The sequence below is a fragment of the Callospermophilus lateralis genome, chromosome 2 (assembly GCF_048772815.1).
Source record: "Callospermophilus lateralis isolate mCalLat2 chromosome 2, mCalLat2.hap1, whole genome shotgun sequence".
NCBI lineage: Eukaryota > Metazoa > Chordata > Mammalia > Rodentia > Sciuridae > Callospermophilus > Callospermophilus lateralis.
In genome coordinates, this window is record NC_135306.1 from 148,392,980 (window position 1) to 148,417,266 (window position 24,287).

At 49.1% G+C, this 24,287-nt stretch overlaps 1 protein-coding gene across 1 annotated transcript in view; it reads right to left on the reverse strand.

Annotated features, from left to right (window-relative positions):
• Positions 1-2,793: 2,793 nt before the first annotated feature.
• Positions 2,794-24,287, reverse strand: part of Dgat2 (diacylglycerol O-acyltransferase 2) — a 31,202-nt gene continuing 9,708 nt past the window's right edge. The window contains exons 2-8 of the mRNA XM_076846619.1: positions 18,335-18,463; positions 13,626-13,733; positions 13,172-13,242; positions 7,599-7,803; positions 6,856-7,030; positions 5,459-5,661; positions 2,794-3,935 (exon numbers count right to left, since the gene is read on the reverse strand). Of these exons, the coding sequence (XP_076702734.1) occupies positions 3,781-3,935; positions 5,459-5,661; positions 6,856-7,030; positions 7,599-7,803; positions 13,172-13,242; positions 13,626-13,733; positions 18,335-18,463 (1,046 nt within the window). The 3' untranslated portion in view covers positions 2,794-3,780. The remainder of the gene's footprint in view (positions 3,936-5,458; positions 5,662-6,855; positions 7,031-7,598; positions 7,804-13,171; positions 13,243-13,625; positions 13,734-18,334; positions 18,464-24,287) is intronic.

Sequence of the window (24,287 nt, forward strand, 5' to 3'; positions counted from 1 at the left end):
TGGCCCCACTGAATAAAATAGGATCCACAAAAATGAAAAAATAAAGATTCCTGAGGTTTTTATCAATAGAAATAAGGAAATATTTACATAATTGTAAAGTATGAAAAAAAAAGAGTACCTTTACAGTAGAAAAGTGGGGCGGTCACCATCTTAACCCAGTGATGATGATCATCATCAGTAATTGGACATACTGGAATTATACAGGTTATAAGCTGTGCTATTCATTGTTTATTCTGATATTTAAACTGGCATCATCTGCCACCTAATAGGATGTGGTGAGAAGAGCCCATCATCATGTCTGTGATACTTCTGCTAATATGGATAACCTGAATCAATCATGAAGAAACTAAAATAAAACAAAACTGAACAGAATTCTGAGAACCTGACCATAATCTCCTAGATTATCAAGGTCATAATAGTCAAGGGAAAATGGAGGAACTGTTTTAAGATCAAAGAAAACTGAAATAATAGTGGCTCTGAACTTCAGTCTTTTGCTAAAAACATACATTTTTAAGATAAACTTTGATAAACTTTTAAGATTTGAATTGGGTCTGAGAACTAGATGGTAGTAATAATTCTATGATAATTTCCTGGTGTTCATGGATTTACTGTGGCTATGTAGAATAATGTGTGGGCATCAGGTCTGAGTAAGAAGCCTCTCATGCTCTGTAAAGAGGAAGCAAGGTCAATGTTGATTAGCTGTGTGAGTAGAGAAAAGTGCTTTGGCTTCTCTGTACCAAGTTCCCAAGATTAGGAGTGTTTGCTCCAGAGGATTATAAATTTACTGTGTATTCCTGAACGTCTGCGAGTCCATGATTTTAGCATTTTTAATTAGCTGAGGGTAGGAGCACTACATAAAGCACTACATAAAAATAAATAAATTAAATAAAGGTATTGTGTCCATCTACAACTTAAAAAAACTATCAGAAGCTCAGAGAGTCATGTGACCTTTGCCTCAGAACCATCCCTGGTGCCCCCTTGTGGTCATATCTGAGAACCACAGTTACAATCATGGAAATGACAATTTTCAGTCTGGCTGCAGCCCCCACCACCACTCGAGGGCAGGGCCTTTTGGTAAAAGTTTCCATCTCCCTCTCCTGAGTTAAAAACTCCCAACATCTACCTGGAGTATCAAGCCACAGTTTGAGAGCAGGCTGGCTTCTGCTCTGAACAGGCTGCTGCAATACATACATTGCCATGGAAAGGGTATCACTCTGCAATTTAGGATCTGGTTATATTACTGATGCTCTCCCTTAGGCAGAGGTAGTAGAATTCCATAGTACACACGGGTTATCACTATTCACAAAATTAATGCTTGAGAATAATGGCCTCCCCTTATGGGATGGCCTACAATAGAACCAGAGCTTGACCTGAAGCCAATGGCTGAGCTTGGCAATCCAGTGTTCAGCCAGCCTCAGGCTGGGGGTGGAGATGGAGCTGATCTTCTGTCAGAAATCTGGCCTTGCCTCCATCCCCAGGGAACTGCTGTTCTCTGTTCTGCGCTCTCCATCCTAAGGCCTGTCTTATGCTATAGAACCCAGATTCTCCATAGCACCTCCTCTCACTGCATCTTCTAGAAACTCCGAAGAGACCAACTCCCTGCCATTCCAAGTCAAGTGCTCCTGCAGACTTTACACCTCCTGGTCGGTCCAATCAGCAACTACAGCTCTCTGGCCTGCACCTGCTGTTCTTCCCTCCTCCTTCCTGCCTGGAAAACTGTCAGCTACCCTTTGAGGCCCAGCTCAGGCACTGTTTCTTTAGTGAGACACCCCAGATTGGGATAGAGGTGTCTGTGTCATAGCCCTGACCATCTGTGTCCTCATCAGGATGTTAGTCTCTGCATCCCACTCACAGCTCCCAGCAGTTGAGCAGCTTCCAGGTTGGAGGAATGGCAAAGGCAGGCAGGACGGGCATTCTGGCAGTAATGGGGCTGGAATGTTGTCTCTTGGCCTCAGCTGGGAGGGTTTTTCCAGATGCTTAGTAGTCACTGAACTGAATGGAACAAGAGCATAGAGAAGTGGCATCTTCTGAGACCTTGTAACCACTAGGGTGGCAGCAGGCCTGGTCACCCCCTTTTTGGTGTAGCTGGGCCAAGGGCAAGGAACATGATAAGTGATCTGTAAGGAATTTGCAGCTCAGTCATTCTATCTAGGACCCTCCTGCTAGACAGCAGTCCTTTATCACATAGGGTAGCTTGTCTAGCTGCTCCATGGCCCTTGCCTCTTGGTATTCACTCCTCCTCTCAGGCATGAGCTAGACCTAGATGCCTGCATCTAATTAAAAGGAATGGCAAAACCTATACCACCTTCCAGGTTTGGGCTCTGAGGCTCTGCAACTTCTGACCTGTTCATGCACTCTACCAACTGACCCTTCTTGCTCACTCTCTTATGAATCCCACTGCTTTGTCACAAGCTACCGAATGGAAAGGCACCCATGGCAAGGAATTGAGGGAGGCCTCTGGTTAACAGCCAGTGAGGAAGTGAATCCTGCCATCAACCATATGAATGACCTTGGAAGTGGATCCTCCCTCTCTTGGGGTTTGAGACAACTGAGGCCCTTGTCAACACCTAGATTGTAGCCTTGGCAGAGACATTGAGCAGAGGACCCAGCAAATCCCGGACTCTTGACTCTGAGGACCATAAGAGAAAAAGTTTGAAGCCACTAAGTTCTGAAGTTATTTGTTAAATAGCCATGGAGGAATAATGTACCAGAAGTCCGGCAGGCAGCCCAGCTGGGGTGTGGTCCTCCCCACATGTGGCAGCAGGACACAGACAAAGCCCCAGCAATAACGCCTGAGGGTTCTTGTTTCCATTTATTTGTCTAGGAATATACAAAAGACTGACATGGTACAATGATCTCATGGAGAGAAAACATAACACAAAAAGGAGGGGCTAGGTTTCCTCCACAGACCCCCGCCCCCTCAGAAAGGCACATATATGTGAGGAACGGGTTTGGGGGCCTTTGATCTGGACCCAGTGTTGCACAGGAGGCCAAGCCCCTCTGTGAACAGAAGAGGAATTCTTCCTCACACCAAACTTGGGGCATGACTCAGGTAGAGTGAGGCCACAGGGAAGGACATGCTCCAGGCTGAAGCTGAGTGTATGGAACCTGTGCCATCAGCCTCCTGAGCAACAGTCACTCCAACTGCATGTGTGACTGGATAATCCGAGATAGGATGCCTCTGGGACAGTCCTATCACCAACACAGTATCACTGGAGGCCAGTCCAGGCTCAGATTTGAGAGACTGGGGGTAGGCTGAAGCAGGCAGAGAAGAGATTCGCACTGGAGCATTCCAGATGCCCACCACTGCCCTCCCAAATAACTGCACCCTCTGCATCTTCCCCTCATCAAGTAGGACCTGTCCTGTAGTCAAGCATGGGGTGGTGGGAATAGAGGTGTCTGGGTCAGAAGTGGCTTCTGCCTCTCATCCCTAGAAGCAAAGAGCAAATCATCTAACTGGCCTGAGTCATTAATGGCTATCCTTCTTCCCCCAATTAATCAGAACTGAGCCTTCTCTGTCATTTGGGAGGGGAAGAAGGAGGGTTGGTTGAGAAACCATAAAGGCCCAGCTGTGTTGACCACCACCTAGAGCAGGGCAGACTGGAAGTAAAAGACCTTGAAATATTTTTTCTTCTTTAAAAAAGACCTAACATTGTAATGGTTTAACAAATTATAATTTCTTTAAATAACCCACAGACACCCATGACGCTTCCAAATTTACAGAACAAAAAGCACGATTTGCAGCCGGTTCCTTCCGGTAGCTGGCCCCCAAGGGCTAAATCAGTTCACCTCCAGGACCTCAGTCTCTGGGAGGCCAAACTTGGTCTTGTGCTTGTCAAAGAGCTTCACCAGGGCCTCCATGTACATGGCGTGGTACAGGTCGATGTCCTGCTGGGTTGGATGCTCCAGCTTGGGGATGGTGATGGGCTCACCCACTGCAGGGATGAGGCAAAGGCGGCTGGTTAGTCAGTGCTCTTGGGCGACCCCTTCCGGGTATCTACTGACTTCAATAACTGTGCAATGTGCTGACCATACACCAGAAACTGCCTGTCTCAGATTGTCCCTTTTTATAAATGAGAATATTGAGACCCAGGAACTTGGGAAGGGCCCTGCCCAAGATAACACAGCCCTGAACAGCGGATGAAATTAATCCACTGCACCCTGATAGAAGTTCCTGTGAAAGTCACAGGATCAAGTAAAATGGCTTTGCTTTTGCTCTTCTATGGGTGAGCCACATTGACTTTTTGAGCCCTAGGTCCGGGTCTGTCACATGGGGAGCCTTCCTCATGGGGTCTTTCTAAGGATTCTGTGAAGAATGTGACAGCTCTGAAAAGCGTGTAAGGGTAGGAGAGGAAGAACCGACACTGCTTTATTTTTTTTTTTTTTTTGTATCTTGCTCCATCTGCAGAACCAATCTACCCCTTAAGTCCTGCAGTGCAATTTCTGAGATTTCTTCCAAATCCCTGTACTTATTCTCCTCTATCTCTACTGCCACTCCCTCAGCTCAAGACACTACCACAAAAGCATGGAGACTGACCTTCCCTGTCCATTTCTGCCCATCCCCAGCAGACCCAGGGATCACTTTAGAATGCAAATCTGAATCTCCCTTCCCAAATGCTCTCCAGCAGCTTTCCATCCTCAAGGCAAAGAGCCCCTCCTTGGCACTGCCAGAGGACCTGTCCGACTGCAGCGCCTGTGAGGGAAGCGTGCCTGCTGCCTTGCTGCTGCTTTGTCTCCGACCACAGCACAAATCACACACCTGCTTCTGATAATGCAAAGTATCTGTGTGAGCTTTGGCCCATCAAATCTATTGCTCAGGGTCACAAGCTCCCATGACATCACCAACTTGTGACCTTTAACACATGCCCACATGCACGTATGCACAGCTCTGCAAATATCAAAAACAGGCAATGCTTTGCAATCCTATAAATTGTCCTGAATATACCTGAATCGATGCAGCTGAGGGCTGAGTGTGGCCAGGCTTTGCCACATCTCTCCCAGGTCTGTGCGACATTCGTACTCACTTTTTTCTTTCTGCTCCTCAAAAAACCACACAATCTTTCTTAACTTCACTTAGGCTATTGTTTCTGACAGAAATTCTCTTCTCCCTTCCTTTACTGATAATTCCTATCAGCAGTGAGGTATGGTCCCCACTGATAGGAACTCCTAGAGTACCTGTGCGTCCCCATCACATCCCCAGAGGTGTTTGCTGGAACACTGTCTTCCCAGATGGGCCAGTGGGTACTGCAAACCATCTGCAGGTCTCATTTCCTCACCTGTCATGCTGCTAGGTTCATAGAAATGGATCCATATACCCCTTACCCCCACTGACCATTCCTATCGGCACCCAACACATCAAGGTCCCTCATGGTTAAGAGCACGGCCATCACAGCTGGGTGGCCTATTCTGGGATCTTGATGTGTTCAGGACAGCCCTTGGTATATAGGTTGGGACTCACCAACAGTAGTGATGGGCTTGGAGTAGGGCACCAGCCCCCAGGTGTCTGAGGAAAAGAGGCCTCTGCCATGGAAGATGCAGGGAGCGAAGCCTATGTACTTCTGGAACTTCTTCTGGACCCATCGGCCCCAGGAGCCCTCCTCGAAGATCACCTGCTTGTATACCTCATTCTCCCCAAAGGAGTAGGTGGGAACCAGGTCAGCTCTGGAAAGGAGAGGCCAGGGTCTGTCACACTCCAACCACTGGTCTCAGTTCTTACTGTCAGCCCTAGAGGCCCTGCACCCCAGTCAAGCTGCCCTCAGGCCTGGAGTAGACCAGAACCACATGTGCCTCATAACAGACTCTGATGAACCCCTGCCCATTTGCCAGTGCCTGCTCCGGAAGGCCTACGTTCACCCTCTTCCTGAAGGCCTGCCTCCCTGTCCCTCCCCACCCCAGGGGTCTCTCAGTCCTAAACTCATCACTGTGTCATAGCCTCAGCACACTATGTTGTCACTATCTGTCCCTACTCCCTTCCCTACCATTAGGGCTCCTTGTCAGGGTCTGATCTGACCATCCCCAGGACTGGGTTCTGCAGAGCAGCCTCTTACAAAGCATAAAGACAGGGTCCTAATGGAACAGAGAGGAGGGCTGTTCTCCTTTCCATATATCACACTCCAGGATACATGGGACCTTGATGACATGGTCTAGTGTCTTCCCTAACTTGTGTGTGACTACAGGCTACATCTCTCTCCCTCTGTTGGCCTATGCATTACTGGAGATCTGTCACCCCAGGACCCTCCTCCTGAGTCACCTGGAACCCAGATCTGGGAGGAAAGCAGTGGAGCTGGAGTACAAGAAGCATGACTCTGCATGTTACAATGTGTCCCCACCAGTCCGTTAGCCATACCTGATCTTCTCCAGTGGGAAATGGGGACTCAATCTCTGGGTTTCTGGATGTGCTTGGTAAATGGAATATGCTGATCAGGTGTCAACACAGAATATGCCTCTGGTTTTCCACACAGGGGTCACAGAGACCCAAGTCGCCCAGTTCCTCTCTGCCTGTTCTCAGGGTCACCCTCCAACAAACATTCCCTGATGTTTCTAGCCAGGCCATCCTCCTCCTGACCTCTTGCTTTCCTAACAGCCCATCTGGCCCCAGATAGTAAGTTTTTCTGTAGTCCTGCAAGTGAGGAAGAGGCCACAAGCTACAGCTCTGCTCCACCCAGACACCTGTCTACACTTGGGCAAACTTGGACTAAACTGTGCTGTCTGGGCTCCAACACGCTCCTCCCCTTCTATGCTTTTATGCCTTCAGTGGGAGTGGGCTGGGCTTTGTCTCCAAAGGCCAAGGAGAATCCAAGCCCATCCTATTGCCCTGGGCTGAAGCAAATGCTGGATATGTGTGTGTATACTTACCCATGGCGCAGGGCCAGTTTCACAAAGCCTTTTCGGTTCCGCAGGGTGACAGCATTCTTGCCAGGCATGGAGCTCAGGGACTCGGCTGCACCCCCCACAACAATGATGATGGCATTACCACTCCCATTCTTTGAAAGCAAGTAGTCTATGGTGTCCCGGTTGACAGGGCAGATGCCTGTTAGACAGGAAGGGACACACTGTCAGGATTGCTCATTGAACCACTCCCCACCAACTGTGCACAGTCAAGTGTAAAACACAAAACCCTGTACTTGGGCCCCAGACCTAATTCACCCACGTAGAAGCTGTATTACCCTATGTAAGCTATCCCTTTTCCTGAGCCTTAGCTTTCTTATCTGTTCAGTGGGCATGATGCAAGGTTCTTTGGGGAGTTCATTAATTCAGCAAATTTCCCCTGAGGTTCTAACTCTGCCATGCTGATGCCAGATGCTAGGAATCCCAATGTGTCAATTGGCAGGGGACAGCAACAGTGCCATGAACCCTGAGGAAGCTGTACAATGGACAATAAGAAGACTGAGCACCCAGAAAAAGGACTGTCAAGAGGAGACTTCAGGGGAAGGCTGTTAACCAAGATGAATCCTGGAGACTCTCCTGCTCAGCCCTGACCCAGTATGTCTGCGGCAAGTTGCAGCTCCCAACACAGGACCCTGTCGGCCTCCTGTGTTGCCCTGCTTGATGGGGAGGCTCAGCCCTGGGCAGCAGAACCAGCAGGGGTGAATTCTCACCTCCAGACATCAGGTACTCCCGTAGCACAGGCATCCGAAAGTTGCCAGCCAGTGTGGCCAGGTAAGGCCTTATTCCAGGGAACTTCTTGCTTACTTCAGTGGCTTCTGTGCTGAAGTTACAGAAGGCACCAAGGCCCATGATGCCATGGGGGTGGTATCCAAAGATGTAGTTCCTGGTGGTCAGTAAATTGTGTGTCTTCACCAGCTGCCAAAGAAAACTTTAGGTCAGAGGCAACTGGCCAGGAAAGGGACAAAGGGACCCACTTAGAAGGTGTGCCCAAAGGATGCAATGGCATTCCACATCTAACTTCAGACTCTCATTTCTGGGCCACAGGTGGTTGGCAGCCACCATTTGGACTAGGAGGAGGGAGTCTTCTCCCTCATTCCACAGCCACACTCCACTGGCCTCCTGTCTTCCCCTCTTCTCGGTCCCTCCTCCTCACCAAAGCCAGAACAACTGCTCTAAAGCCCAAATCCAACCTTTGCCACTCTCAAACTAAAGAGGGGGTCCACACTCTATCAGGGTGAAGCTCCAAATCCTTAATTAGGCAAGCAGGTCTAGACTGCAAGTTCTGCCTGTACCAGCAGCCTTCCCAGTCCTGGGAGGGAGGGTCTGTCTGGCCTTGCAGCCTGAGGCTCCTCAGCTGCTCCCAGTACAGCCCAGCTCTTACCCCTCCAGCCCAGAAAAGAGGCAGTGCAGCTGGCCTAAATGGAAACTTCCTGCCAGAAGCCAAGCTCAGCTCAGGTTCTGAGGTAGGAAAGACAAGAGAGGGTGACTATCAGCCCTGTTCCAGGCAGACCCAGGTGTGTGGAGGGGAGAGGTGGCTAGCCCAATGGCTGTGGCAGTCAATGACCTGGCCTGTGGTACTGTCAACAAAGTTGTCCTGAGATGCTCCAAACATTGACTGGCTTCCTCAGGGTCTACTGCCTACCCTGAAACTGGTGTTATGAAAGGTAGGTGTTACAAAGTGTCCCTAAACTCTGAGCAACAAGAGACACCAGGCCTGGGGGGGCTGGGGTTGTGGCTCAATGGTAAAGCACTCGCCTAGAACATGTGAAGCCCTGAATTCAATCCTCAGCACCACATAAAAATAAATAAATATAATAAAGGTTAAAAAAAAAAAGAGAGAGAGTCACCAGGCCTGAGATACCTACCTAGGGAACATGATGGGGGCAGAGATTCTTGAGAGGGAAGAAGATAAGGGTATTTTGTTTATAAAACATTACTTTTTTCACATTAGAAAAACAATCCCTGCAATACCTCCCTCCATCCAGATAAACCACTCTGACAAAGTGTTCTTATTTTTTACTTAAAAATGTATATGCCTCTTTTCATAAACCACAAACATGAACTTACAGGCTGAATATCATTTTTTAAAAATTTTCTACCAAATACATCCGAGCTACTACTGGTCCTGACCCAAATCCCTTGGTCTCCTTGCAGCTGCCTGGCCTGCTGTTGCACAGCTATGTATGTGTAGCACCAACTCAAACCCGGTAGAGGGACATTTTAAAGGCATCTAAACTTTCCCTTTTACAAACAGTGCTTCAAGAGGCTGGGGTTGTGGCTCAGTGGTAGAGCACTTGCCTAGCCTAAGTAAGGCACTGGGTTTGATCCTCAGCACCACAAAAAGTAAATAAATAAAAGTATTGTGTCCATCATCTATAATTAAAAATATTTTTTTAAAAAAGAAATAGTGCTTCAATAAATACCTTAATTTTGCCCATATATCTGATTGTTTTCATGAGATAAACTTCCAGAAATATGAACATGTGGGTCTTTTCAGCTTGGCAAGCCTCAAGCACATTCCCAGCTGAGTGCCTGTCACTGTCCCTTTCTTGCATTGAAGCCAGCTGGAAACAAAGTCCCTGGCCACTGGCAGAACATCAAAATTTTCTGTGACTCCAGATTTGGGGATCTCCTGGCTCAGTGAGGGTCCCTGTGATCAGTTTTGGGGGTATAGGTGCTGGTGCTGGCCTCAGAAAATAGAAATCTAAATCTTCAGGTGACAGAGGACTAAAGGGGATATATCAGGACACCACTGGCCACATACAGCTGCCAATATGTGTGCATGTGAGCCCGAATCCCTAAGTTTTAGTCCCTGCTGTGTGGAACATTTGTACCACATTTGCCTTTTAAAACTGCTCAAAAAGCCAACCAGGTTGGGTACACTGTGGCACATGCCTGTTATCCCAGTGACTCAGGAACTGAGGCAGGAAGATGGCAAATTCAAGGCCAGCCTCAGCAACTAATGAGACCCCGTATCAAAATAGAAAATAGAAAGGGGTGGGGATGTGGTTCAGTGGTAAAGTGCCCCTGGGTTCAATCTCCAGTACCAAAACAAAACACACACACACACAAATCCAACCAGCTCTTAGCTGCCCACCAAATAAATGAGCAGCAGCAGAGGACTTTTCCACCACCACGGTGGAGGGCAGCAAGGGCATGTGAAAGAGCCAGGTTGACAAGAGCTGGGCAAGGCTGTTGTTTGGCCTCCTAAAGAGCTCTGCCTACCTATATAGGGCTCAGCAAAGCCAGAATTTAAACCTTGAGCCAGTTTCCACAGAAAGAAAGATAGGTATCAAGGTAGGAGCCAAGGCAGCCATTACAGGCTGAAAACACTCCAGGCTGGATGTGTGTCCCGAAGGGGCCAGCAGAGCCCTAAAGATCCAGGCCATTCCTTGGATGACAAGGTGGAAACCAGGGCTCAGAGAAAGGAGCTGCTGCTTTCCCTGAGGAGGTAACAGTGAATCATCTCTGTCTGGACAAGGCCACCCAACTGTGCTTTTCCCTGGTCATATAATGAAGATGTAGGAGTCAATTGGTAGGAGCCCAGCTAGTTTTATAAATCATTTCATCCCTCCCCAGGACTCCGATGGCATAAATGGTTAAATGAGGTACCTTGGGGCACTGTGAAGCTTAATGGTCTTTGGTGGGGACCCCAGAAGAATGCAGGCAACTGATACAGCATTTTTGGTTTTGGGTTTGTTTGTTTGTTTTTGTACTGAGGATTGAACCCAGCAGCACTTTAAACCAAGTCCCCACCCCACCCCACCCCTTTTTTTTTTTTTTTCCTTTTATTTTAAGACAGGGTCTCACTAAGTTGCTTAGGGCCTCGCTAGGTTGCCAAGACTGGCCTGGAACTTGTGATCCTTCTGCCTCAGCCTGTAGAGTCACTGGGATTACAGGTATGCGCTACCATGCTCAGCCTGATACAGCTTTGAACTAGCTCTCCTTCACAGTGTCTTCCCCCAGTGCTGGAGAGAAGGTCCACTCTGGAGGAGAAAGGACACCACAGCTGAAGACTGTTGACTGCCTGCTCTCATGTTCCCTGTTTCCCATGGCAAAATCCCAGCCCAACAGGAGCCAAGCCAGGTCTGTGGGCCAAAATGAGCCTGGGACACATTCCTGGCAGGTCACTCTTCATGCCCTGCCTCCTAGGCTAGGAAGGTGCTCCAATAGATTTTCCTACCCTAGCCCCATACAGAGGAAGACACTTAAGCCCAGGAAAGAGCACGGATTTGCCCAAGCTTACACAGCAGGGCCCTGTGGCAGAAGAATGGAAGAACATGGGCCCTGAAGCAGAGGAGTAAGAACAGAGGAGTAAGAACATGGGCCATGAAGCAGGCAAGTTGGCTCCTATACCATCTTGCTTTGTGACCTTGGGACAGTCCATCCTCTCTTGGCCTGCTCTGCCCATTTGTGAAATGAAGCAATTGGACAGAGTCTTTCCCAGTCTCTTCTCCAAAGGTCCTGAGCCTCTACCTCAGGGAGAGGGAACAGGAAGCCGGCAGTATAGGTAGCTATGGCTGACAGCTGAGCCCCACATGTGGCAGAAAAAGAGATGTTCTCTGGACCAGTTGAGCTGCTCTGGTGACAAAGATCTAAGAGCCACACAGAGAAGAAAGAGGGGAGGGGTGGGTGGTACAACTGGAGATCCTCATTACATAACCTGTGGCAAGAGGCCAGGTGAAGGGGGTGGGATGGGAGGGTCACACACAACCCTAGAGTGTAAGACCTGACGTCAATCTCCAAGGCCAAATCCTCCTGGAACAGAGGGGAGCCTGAGGCCACAAGGGCAGGAACAGAGCTCAGCACAAGGCCTCAAGTGGAGGCTTAATGTCCCAGGCTGAGTCAGACCCAGCCCAGCTCTGTTCCTGGTGTCCACAAGCCCTCAGAGGGCCAGCATGCACATGCCCTATGGCTCCAACTTCCAGCTGACTTCTTGGAAAAGAGATGTGAGGACATGGGGACCTGCTGTGCAGCCTAGACAAGTCCTTGCCCCTCTTTAGGACTTAAGTTTCTTCACCTCCAAAATGAGAGGGTTACATCCAATGATGCAACATCCTCCCAGCAACAACAACCTCCAACTGTTTACAGTCAGAGTAACAGGGCTCAGGAGAGGGAGGAGAGGGAGCCCTGATCTGGAGGAACAGGAAGGACCTGAAAGGACTGGGGTGGACAGAAGGAGCTGGCCCTAGGGCCGTCCCCATGAGATGCAAGGCAGCAGAGGAATGCAGGGTTGCCCAGCCACCTCCTCCAGGTTGTCCCAGTGGCTGACTCACAACAGCAAACGCACACCACCCTGCATCACACACCACACTTTCACATTCACGTGCTGCATCTGCTGGGCGGCCTTGGCAGCTAGAGTGTGCCAGGCTGGGTGCTGAGCAAGCCGGCTGGACAGGTCTTTATCCTTTGGAGAAAACCTTCAGGATTCTTTGGGTCCTTCCTCTCCTTTGTCCCCCTCAACAGCTCCTCTCCCCCAACTTTTCAAACTTGGGGCTTATGTTCTCCCTTTTTCTCTGCCCCCTCATTGCTGTGCTCCTAAGGCAGTGCTGGGTGCCCCCACCTGAAGCCTTCTCCAACCACTCTAGCACCTGGGGTCTCATCCTTCTTTCACTGTTCATCAAATTTCCTGGGCCCTAATTCCCATGGCCAGGACCCAAGTAACTGGCTGAGAGAAGTAATACTCTGTAAGACCTCGGAAGAAAACAAACCCCCTCACAGGCTACTTTCAGTTCGATCCTTGGTTCGGGCCAGATGAGCTTAGACTACCTTAGTATTGCTCTTGATAAATCACCTCCATTTTAAATTATGTCCTTAATATTCACTGAAGGGAAAACAAACAATGGTCATAATATATGCTATTATACCTGCTCGTTCTGTCACTCAGGCTCTCAGTGATCTTTTAGATCCAAAGGTTAGATCAAGTCTTGTTTCCCCAAAGAACCAACACACATATCTTCCATTCTCAAAACATGAAGCCAATGACGATCATGTTTGTCTTTTTGACTTTGCTGCCAGAAAGCTCAGAGCTGGATGTGAAGTTCAACTGTTGTTTCCCCTTGTGTTTGAAATATTAGTACTTTTCCCTGAAGTCTTAACTTTTCTCTTCACCTGGTCTGGCATTATACATATCTGAAATTGCCTCCAATCTTGCATAAAGTCAGGTGCAGGGAGAGCCCACACAGTTCATCACCACATAAGTGGCCACTCTGCATGGGTAGGTTAAGGTCTGAGTTGAGATTTTCACCAATTCCCACCCTCCCAAGATAGAATGAGTCCTTACCTGGATGGGAAAATAGTCTCGAAAGTAGCGCCACACAGCCCAGTTTCGTACCCACTGTGATCTCCTGCCACCTTCCAAGAAACAAAATACAGTATTGGGAAGAAGTAGGAGTGGGGGACATTTGGACAAGGCAGACAAGACAGAACCAGTCTGAAACCCTGAGGTAGGGGACTGTCAGCTCATGTGGCATCTTTGTCCTTGCCCACTGGGCCCTTTCCCACATATTCCCCTATTATACAAACTCTTGACTGAGGGGGAGCACCGACAGGGACCAGGATGGTACCCTGTGAGGAGCTTTTAACCCCTCACCCAAAACTACACACTGGACTAGCCCAGTGCTTTTAATAAAGTAGGAATTAAGTAGAAAAAGGCAGAGCCCGTGGTAAGGAACCGCAGCGGTGCAGGAGGGGAAGGCTTCCAGGGCCAGGGAGTGGGCGGGAGACCTGGCACTTACCTTTCTTGGGTGTGTTCCAGTCAAATGCCAGCCAGGTGAAGTAGAGCACAGCTATGAGCCAGCAGTCAGTGCAGAAGGTGTACATGAGGATGGCGCTGCAGGCCACTCCTGGTGGGGGGCAGATGGCCACAGGTCAGGCCCTGTCCTCCTGGCTGGGTCTCAGGCTCCCCTCTGGACACTGGTGGAGTGTTTCCTGTGGCACTAAGCTAGGCAAAGACAGAGCCACAGCATGGAGGCCCACAGACCCTACCCCTGACAATGGCTAAAGGAATGCCTGGCCCACAGGACGTGAGCCTCATCTCTCGGATTCTGACAGGCTGTCCTGGCACTGACAGGCACCTGGGTTCCATGTTTTCTGGGAAGTAGCATCAGAGGAAGGAGACTTGAAGCTATTTTTATTGTCCCTCCTTGTAAGTCCTGCCTACACAAGTACCCAACAAAGTTACTATGGGTAAAGGGAGGAAATATCTACCAAGTGCTTCTCTCAATTTTTCAAGACTTGAACTGAACCACTGAGTCACTGAACTAAGGTGACATTTTCCCCATTTTAAAATTTTACTTATTTATTCATTGTGGTGCTGGGGATTGAAACTAGGGTCTTGTACATTCTAGGCAAGCACTCTACCAACTAAGTTATATTCCCAGCCCTAGCCCATTTTAGAGAGGAGAAAACTGAAGGTTGAGGGGGAAGGTAACTTGCCCAAGGTCACCTGGCAGGACAGTGGCAGAGCCAGGATTCAAATTCAAGTCTGATTCTAAAGTTCATAGTCTGCACTAGGCTTTAGAAATTCACCAAAAATGAGAAATTTCAGACTGTCACTGAAGGAACCTGAGAGAGGGGACTCCTGCCCCCAGAGGAGTGCTATCCCCCTTCCAACACAACAGAGAGACAAGGAGTCTCAGGCCAAAGCTCAGACCCTGTCAGCCTTCCTCTCATCAAAAATCCAACAGGGCCTGGAGTTGTAGCTCAGTGGTAGAACGTTTGCCTAGCACACGTGAGGCACTGGGTTCAATTCCTAGCACTACATTAAAAAAAAAAAAAAAAAAAAAAAACCAGGACATTTGAAGACTCCCCTGGGGGCCAGCTTCCATTTGGTCACTGTGTTCTGGACCTGCTGGCCATAAGTCTGAATGAGCTGGCACTGGAGGGAAGGAAAGCTGATAGGTAGCCTGGTTTATCTCTTGGTTCACACTTAGATAACCACACCAGGGCTTCTCTCTTTCCAACCTCAGCCTTCAAGGTTCAGCTTAGACCACAACCCTTCCAGAAGTGCTCTCCAATACCAAACCATCCCACAGGACTCTCTCATCTCTGAACTCTCCTCATTAGGGAGGGGCCAGATCTTTGTTCCCTGGCACTCAACACAAGACCAGTGGGCAGTAGGACTCATGCTTGATAGGAAAGGTATGAGAGAGGCCAATTCTGTGTGCCACTCTCTCCTGAACACTGAGCTTCCTGGCCTGAGAATTCCATACCATCTTCTTCCTACCACACTGACCTTCCTTTGGGTGTATGTGGGAGAGGACATGGCTAGATGCAGACCCTTGGTGAACCTAGGGGAAATGGTGGCCCTTATCATCCCCAATCCGGTCACATTCTACACTCCTGAGCCAGCCTTTCCCCAGGGTACAACTACCTTGGGAAGGACAGTGACTAGTGACCAGACATCTGTTTCTCAGGACCTGCTTAGGGAAGCTGAGTCTAAGGGAGCTTTTGCAAGCTATAAGACCTGTTAAAGGCAACTGTGGGATCCTTAAGGCAGCTGGGCAAAGAGCCAGGTCTATGTTAAGACTGATTTGCAGTTTATCTTGGGCCTGGAAAGGGATCTATTCTAGCTCCCATATCCATAGGGATCCAAGCTTCTGTAGAGGCTCAGTGATGCTCCAAGTGGGACTGGGCCAGTCCTATATGGTTCAGACTAGGGTGTAAACAGTCTGGAGACCAAGCTGCCAGCAACCCCCAGCTCTCCTGAGGAGCAGAAGGTGGAAGGGGCTGACAGCCTTTGACCCCACTGCCTGGAGGGCTGGTATCTCTGGGAAGGAGGGTATCCCTATACCCTACTCTTTGGCTAAGGTCACCTAGATGGAGAAGAGAACTATTGGGCAGTCCTGAAACTGCAGCTGGTCTCTTTCTCAGTGGGGCCACTCCCCACCAGTGTGTCCAAAGCCCTATCTCACAGATAGGTCAACTCTCTTATCATTATCTGCCTCTCTCAATAGATTCCCTCCAGCTGACATCACTTGGCCCCTGAGCACCTTGAGAGCTGAAACTAGGTCCAGCCCTAGCCTCAAATACAGGAAGGTTTATTGAACAAAAGAGTGAAGTAAACACACCAGATGGTCATCCTTTCTCAGAGCCTCTGTCCTATCTTCTTAGGTCATGGGTGCAACAGGAACCAATGCTACCGGGCTCAAGAGATATAAGCCATGTGCCTGAAAGACCTGCTTGTTCCACAGGGAGGCTCAGGGCCACCTTCACACATCACCCACTCCTGACCATCCTGGTGGCCACAAAGCAGCTCATGTTGCAAAAACCCTAGCACCTGAGACCTGTAATGCAGGGCAGTGTGTGGATGTTTGGTGGCAGGGGAGGCAGCAGCAGGGCTGGTGAAGAATAAGGACTCTGGGACCAAAGAGACCTGAGAGTTGGCCCTGCCATGTACTGGCCTCAACCCATCCCCAAAACTCTGCTTCCTTAGGGTTGGGAATGAAGTGTGATGATTTTTAAGTTGAACACACAGCCTGGCAGACAGTAAGTATTCATGGACTTGGATGGGGGAAGAAATGACATCTGAATTTTCACTCACCTTTAATGGAAATTTAGCATCTTTCACTTACAAATGTAACAAACCACACAAGTATCAGTGCCTGCTGACATGACATCAGTAAACAAAGGTATTTTCATATCATAGTGCAGCAGTTGCAGATTCTTGAAAAATCATTTCTTTTCATCCTACTTCAGAATTACAGTAATTATTATACCTGCTACTAGATCTTTTTTTTTAACTTAATGTAACAACAAATGTGTTACTGTGTTTAATTGGGTTTCTAAATATACATTTACTTTTTTAATATTTAGTTTTTAGTTGGACACAATACCTTTATTTTATTTTTATGTGGTGCTGAGGATGGAACCCAGTGCCTCACGCTAGGCAAGTGCTCTACCTCTGAACCACAGCCCCAGCCCCATATTTGCATTTTAATATCATTGGTTCCCTATGAAAGTCAATGTACTTTGTACTACAAATTTAAAAGCACTGAAAAGGTCTGTATTCTTCATCAGAATAAGAGGGTTCTATGGTTTGGAGGGAGGCCTAGAGGGGGCAGCCATAGCAGCCTTCACAATATGCTGTGAGCCACTGCCAGCAGGTATGGGATCCAGTGGGAGGTAGCCCGCAGGGCTGCTCAGGGTAGTAATTAGCAGCAACTTAAGCAGACCTGCCCATCCCACCAGGTCTCCTCCACCTACACTAGGGTGTTGAGAAGACACAATAGGCTGGTTTCTGGGCTGGAGTTGGGCTTGATCAATTGTTAACCTACAGCTTGGGGCCATCCCCATTATATGCTGCGTGGGTCAAAGTTCTACAAGCCAAGTCCTGACCCACTAAGACAGAGAGAGTCTGAATATAAGTGGGAGAGCTTTGTAGAAGAATAAATAGGCAATCATCTGGGTTCCTGTCCTGATCCATTTTCTTCTCATGTGATCCTGAGAAAGAACCTGTTCCCACTAAGCTTCTGATTCCTAATTGAACAAGGGGATGAGGTGTTGGGGCACTGTGTTCTCTACTTCAGGTTTCTAATAAAGTGGCCAAATGCAAGTCAAACATCAGGGTTTGAGCTCTGAAGGAACAGGTTTAATTTGCTCTGTTCTCCAAACCAATGTTTCTTTATCTTTTTGAGGCCATACACTTCTGAAAGACTCTTGAAGACTGCTAACTATGGTCCTTTCCCCACAAAAATGTGCATAGTCAGCCAAGCATGGTAGCGCATACCTGTAATCCCAGCAGCTTGGGAGGCTGAGGCAGAAGGATCATGAGTTCAAAGCCAGCCTCAGAAATTTATCGAGGCCCTAAACAACTCAGCAAGACCCTATCTCTAAATAAAATATAAAAAAGGGCTGGGGATGTGGCTTAGTGGTAAAGTTCCCCTGGATTCAATCCCATGTGCTAAACAACAACAAAAAACACATATACATATATTTATAAATATATATACACAAACATACAGAGTCTTGTATATAATTTTTAATCTAATTTTATGGGTTTAAGGACTTTCTAGAGCTCGATTCTTTGGCTTAACAGTGAAGACTAGCTGGCTATTCCAACCAGGTCCATTAATTCTGGGTTCCCTGGTACTGTGAACTCCCCAGGAAACAAATATAGTGGCTTCCACTCAAATTCCAACTCAATCATTTGATAAGTATGATAATCTCAGGTAGTTATTGAACCTCTGTAAATTCCCACTTCCTTTCCTGTGAAGCAGGATTTGAGAAAGACATGTCAGGGCTTGGCATACTATGGGATTTGCCCCACCCCTCTGCCCTGCAAATGTGGTCTTTTAAGCAGAAATTCACTGTTCGGATGCTCTCCATCTTACATGGAAGGTCTCAAAAAGTGGAAGTAAGTGAAGGAGGCTATGGAGAGGATGTTCCTGTTCTAACTTCTGTTGGTAGGGAGACCCCACCTGCCCGTCCAACGAGCCCCACTTACCCAGCACGAGGAAGGACAGGACCCACTGTAGTACTGAGATGACCTGCAGCTGCTTTTCTACCTTGGACCTATTGAGCCAGGTGATGGAGAAGAGATCCTGGAGGGCGGAGAGGATGCTGGAACCAGTACCTGCAGCAGGAGGAAACATGAGCCTACTGCCATCCTTCCCTCCAGTCTCAGAGCCCCAACACCAACCTGCCTCCCACAGGTGGGTGCCTTCTTAGACATGAGGACATGGACTACAGAATCAGACATACCTGGGTTCAGATTCTTGCCCTATCACTAAATGGCTTTATAACAAGGTGTTTAGATGCTCTCTGTGCCCCAGTTTCTACATATGCACAATAGAAATGGTTTCCAGGCTAGCTCTGGATCCAAGTCTTGGCCAGGTCCTCTAAAACAGCCAGTTCGCTTCCCTCCCCTCTGTCCCAAACTCCTGTCATCCTTTATCTGGATCTAGCACAAATATTTAATCTTTGCTATCTGTGTCTGTGAGGCCAAGGACAGAGGTTCAACATCCAATTTGCAATGTTTTCTTCTCCAAGTGTACTTTGAGCATCCCCAATCCCTGCCCTACCCCCTTTATCCCAGGGACTGATATCCCTTTTCCAAGGAGTAGCGCCTCTTATTCCCACCCCCAACACCACATCGCCACCATCTGCAGAGAGATTTACACTGTCAACTTCATCTCAGTTTGGGGCCCAAAGGGAGCCAGGTAGGAGCCTTTGCTTCCCTGAAGGACCCTTAGTCAGAGAACTTCAGCAAATTGGAGGACACAGAGGGCTGGAATGATCTTTACTATCAAGCAAGCACCCAACCTGGAGGTGAGGACAAGATTATGCTCTGTGATTACGCCCTTACAATGATAACCTGAACTCAGCAGTCTATGGGCAGTGGAGCTGGGAAGGCTGCTGGAGAAACAGCACTGGAGAAGATCATGGCAAGGCCCCTGACCCATGCCCACTCTGTTCAGCACTAGACTAAAGCAGGGGGCCACCCCACACTCCTCTACTGCTGAGCTCAGCTGCCTGCCCTTTGCTCAGCACATCTTCACTGAGCGCCTATTGTGTGCTGCCAGAACATTCTTTCCCACCACCCACTGTGCAAGGCCCAGCACAGATGACTCCGTCAAGATTTTGTCCTTGAGGGTCTCATGACCTTTCACTCTGGACTGAAGCTGGGAACCAGGAAGAGAATTTAGGGGCTTACACTCAAGCCTTCACATTTCAACAAAATCTGTAGGGCAACAAGGTCATAACAGGGTTCAGAAAGAGACTTACCCTTCCTCAATGAAGTTAACAACTGCTTTGACTTTTAGGAGGCAGGTGGGAAATGCCAGGCCTCAAGGGGGACACATCAGTCATGTCCCCTTGACCTATCTGATGCAGCAGAGGGAGGGGACTTTGTTCCACTCACTACAAAAGCCCAGGCAAGACCATGCTACTGAGCACCCAATATGAACCATACATATTGGGTGCTCAGTAGCATCCAATGCTCCATAGACATAACCAAGGCAGAGCTGGCAGTGTGTGAAGTCACAAAAGCAAATAAGAAACCGGTCCCCAGAACCCAAGAAGTTTGACTCCTTCACCCCCTTTTACAAAGTCCTACCACCACAGGCCCTTTCTATCTCAGACCTGCCCAACAATCCATCCTAGAGCCCAAGGGCCCTGCAGGGTCATCCAGTAAAGCCTCATGGAGACTGAGCCTAGAGAGAGGCACTGGCTGGCCCAGGGATACCCAAGTAGTAAGTGACAAAGTTGGAACCCAGGACTTTCACTGCTGTTCAGGCACCTCCCCTTCCCCACAGCAGCTGCTGAGTGAAGGACTCTGACTGGACCTGTCCACAGTGGGGCCTGGACAGATGACTTAGTTACATTAATACATCCTTGAGGGTTCTAGACCTTCACCCTGATCTACATGTGCAGGGAGGCCTGGGTGAGTACATGTGGGAAGGAAGTGAGGCCCAAGTCCAGGACTGAACCCCTGAGCCAAGGCTGACTGGCCATGTCATCAGCCATAATGGGCTTTGCCTCCTGAGCTGGGCAGGATGCAGTGATGAGGAGCCATGCTACGAGCGGCAGAATGAAGGGAGGTGAGACCCTGCTTCATCTGGTCCAGGCTAGGTACCCTCACTGGAGAGAAGGCAAAGGATCCTCCAGCACTTTCCTACCCATGGCATGGTCTGAAACAGTGGTATCAGCCTCACCCGTGAAAAGCTGGTCAGAAATGCCTGGATCTACTGAGTCAAATCTGCATTTTAACAAGATCTCCACTCATGTGATTAAATTTGAGAAATACAACTATAAGTTCCTTAGTCTAAAGACAGGTATATTAAAAATGGGCAAAGGGGGCTCAGTGGCAGAGCACTTGCCTAGCATGTGTGAGGCACTGCGTTTGATCCTTAGCACCACATAAAAATAAACAGATAAAATAAAGTCATGCTGTCCATCTACAACTACAAAAAATTTATTTAAAAATGGGCAAAGGAAGAGAGCTGAGACTACCACATTCTGCTGGGCCCAAAATAAAAGTGACAGGGAACACAGCATCAGACAACTTCTCACAGCTGTCTGTTTCAGACTACAGATGGACCCCCAGGCCAACAGTCTGAGGAGTGCTTAAAGATAGGTGTACTGGGGGCTGGGGTTGTGGCTCAGTGGTGGAGCGCTCCACTAGTACATGCAAGGCCCTGGGTTCGATCCTCAACACTACATATAAATAAATTAAATAAAGGTATTATGTCCAGCTACAACTAAAAAATAAACAAAAAAATAGGTATACTGGGGCTGAGACTGTAGCTCAGTGGTAAAGTGTTTGCCTTGCATGTGAAGGCACTGGTTTCAATCCTCAGCACCACATAAAAATACATAAAGACACCGTATGTTCATCTACAACTAAATAAATATATATATTAAAAAAGATAGGTATGTTGGAGTCATCTTATCTCGCCCCCAACCTCTGAGTCAGGACCAGCCAACTATGGTTGTGGCAGCACTCCCCCTTGGGGAGGGAGTGCTAAAACTCCTCATTGGTGACATGTCCCCGGTGGAAATAATTGAGAAAACCTAAAAATTCTTCCGCTCTGTGTTTATTAGGACTTTGATGAGGTTCAAGCACTTAACCCTCATCCCTGATACATACAGAAACCAAGTACCTAAGGGGCTCACACAAGTCCCACATCCAGCCAAAGCAGAGCCCATGCTGTTCTCATCCTGCTCATCCAGCCCAAACCATGGCCCACAGCTCACTCTGCCAGCCAAGTGGAACTGCAGTCTAGGAAGGAGAGGCAGAGTTTCCATGGGAGCTAGAGTGTGGGCCACCTGGAAAGGGAGGTTGCGGGAGGGCTGCAACTCTACCTTCCTCAGGTCAGGCCCACTCCCTCAGCCCCACCTGGAAGGCCAGAGCCCAGCTCCAAGGCTGGCCTGTCTGTGATGCTGAACCCAGGCCCCAGTGGAAGCTCCCAGCAAGCTAAGAGATACTGAGTCACTTCTCTGCTTGGAAGGCCCCTCACCTGAGATTCCCTGACAGTGAAAGAAAGCAGTTATATCCTACAGGAAGCCTTGGGAGAGAAAAAACCTCTCCTTCTTCTGGACCATGCAAGTCTGGAACTGTCTGGGACCATCTTGCCACCCCAGTACAATCTTCTGTTTGCAGATGAAGTCAGGAGATACCAGCACAAGGAAGGAATAAGAGCGAGTACAGTCCTCCCTCTGGGCTCCCACAGCCCCTTCTCGTGTATTAACTGTCCATTTCAAGTCGATTCTCATATGAGCCTGGAAGCCGCCTGAGGACCAGGCTGGGTCTGATCTACATTTGGGTTCCCAGGTCCTGGCCCAGAGCAGGTACTCAGAAAGGTTAGCTGAGAGAGAGGAAGAGGATTTCTCTGGTCTGGCTGTCCCTCAGGCCTGTGGGCTCCCTCTATGTGGGGCTGAGCAACAGGTATCATGCCCAAGAGGCTCCAAAGCCTTGAAGCCTCCACAAGCACTTGACGGGCACTCCGGTTCCTGAGAGTTTGGCATTACTACCCCCATTCTGATGGTGACCCCTGGCTAAGGTCAATTACTCTGCCAGAAGGTGGCAGAGCTGGGCTCAATTCAGACCCAACATTCAGGCCTATCTGCCCCCATCCCCAAGTTCCTTTTCTCTTCTTCTCACAGTGAAGCTGGGAAAGGCTGGGAGGAGACAACGGACATGAATGCCCTTTTTCCCTCCAGACAGATGGGCCAGCAGCAGCACCTTAAGCTGCAAGTATAATGGCAGGATTCCAGTCCCAACTCTGTCATCAACTCCTGTGTCAGACTGGCCAAGTCACTTCACCTTTCTGGGTTTCCTAATCTATAAAATGGCAGCAAGGAGATGAACTCCACGGTCTCTGGTGTCCATCCTCCTGAGGGCTCTAGGCCAGGTACCTGGAGCTTAGAGCTCATCACCTTACAGCAGCCTTGGGATAATCACCTGGACAGCTAGGAAGTGAGGGTTAGTTTGGGCACCCCTAGCCCACTGCCAGCCCTTGCCACCCAGTTGTCAGCACCTCCTCTTCCCTGGCTATAGCAGAAGCTGGTGGGAATGCCAATGCTGCAATCAGATGCCACCACCTTCACACCAGCCTGATTGCTCCTGACTCCTGGGTGGGGCAGCAGGGAGCCTCAGCACCCAGCCAAGTCCCCACTTGCAATCTGCTTCCCTGCCACCCCAGCCTTCCTCGACACACCCCTTCTCTCTGTCTCTCTCGCAGTACCAGTCTCACTGCAGCCCATGTCTACTCTCCTGGGCACCTGACTCATATGTGTGCCCAGAGCCTCACACAGGGCCAGCCTAGAAAAAGAGCTCAGAGAGGTTTACTGTGTGTAAAGGCCCAGGAGTCCCAAGGCAGCAAAGGCCTATGTGTCCAAGTCAGACTGGGCTACCCACCAGGAGGCCAAGCAAGCCCCATCACTGAGGTCCCCAGAGCCTCTCTTGCATCCCAGTTTCCCTACTCAGGAAGGGAATCCAACCCCTTATCTACAGATGTCCTTTTTTCATGGGAAGAGACATGATAGGCTCTAAAGCAAGTTGACCAGTCCTGGAAGAAGACTCCCTGTGACCAATTCAGACAGACATTCCTGGACACCGTGTATTTTACACAGCTCACTTGTTCCACCATTTGGGAAGGGGAGAGGGAATAGAGATGCCGAGAGGCCCCAGGCAGCATTCTTACCATGCAGAAAGCATCCCCTACCCCCAGGATGAAATGGTGTGTCACTATCCCACAGTACCACCTAGGAAGGTGGGCAAGGCAGGGAGCAGCAGCCCCAATTCACAGAGAAGGAAACTGAGGTGAGGTGAAGCCACTTGCTTGTGTTCAGGGTATCAGGAGCCAAGACTCAAGGCAAGTATTTGGGCCACAAGTCCCTCACCATTTCTGTGATGCCATGTCACTAAGGGACAATCCCTATATAACAAACCAGTCCACACCCAGACTTCAGGAAGATACCCTGGCTAAGAAGGGCTGCCTACTCTGCCCACACCATGCCCAAAGTCTCACAGGGACAATCCTGTGCAGACTGGCTGTACAAGGAGTGTGAACCCCACCCAGATGCTCCCCAAAATCATCTCCTGCTGTGAGGGCAAAACCACAGATTCCTGCAATAGTGGGACCAAAGAGCCACAGTCTCGGGACCCAGCCCAGGGCTGGCAGTGGCAACAGGCATGTTGGAACCTCCTTGCCCAATATCTGATAATAGAGTGACTAGCTACACCCCAGGGCTGACGAAAGCAGAGATTCATGGGCTTCCTCTCGTAGTTGTCTAAGGGTGGCAGAGCCTGAAAACCAGCACCCCAGATCTGGGTACCTGGGCCAGCTCGGCCCCTGCCTGGCTCTGTGACCTCAGGCATGTCACTAACCTCTCTTATCTCTTAGGGTGAGGGCAAGAACCCCTACCTTACAAGGTTTTTAGGGAGATCAAATGAA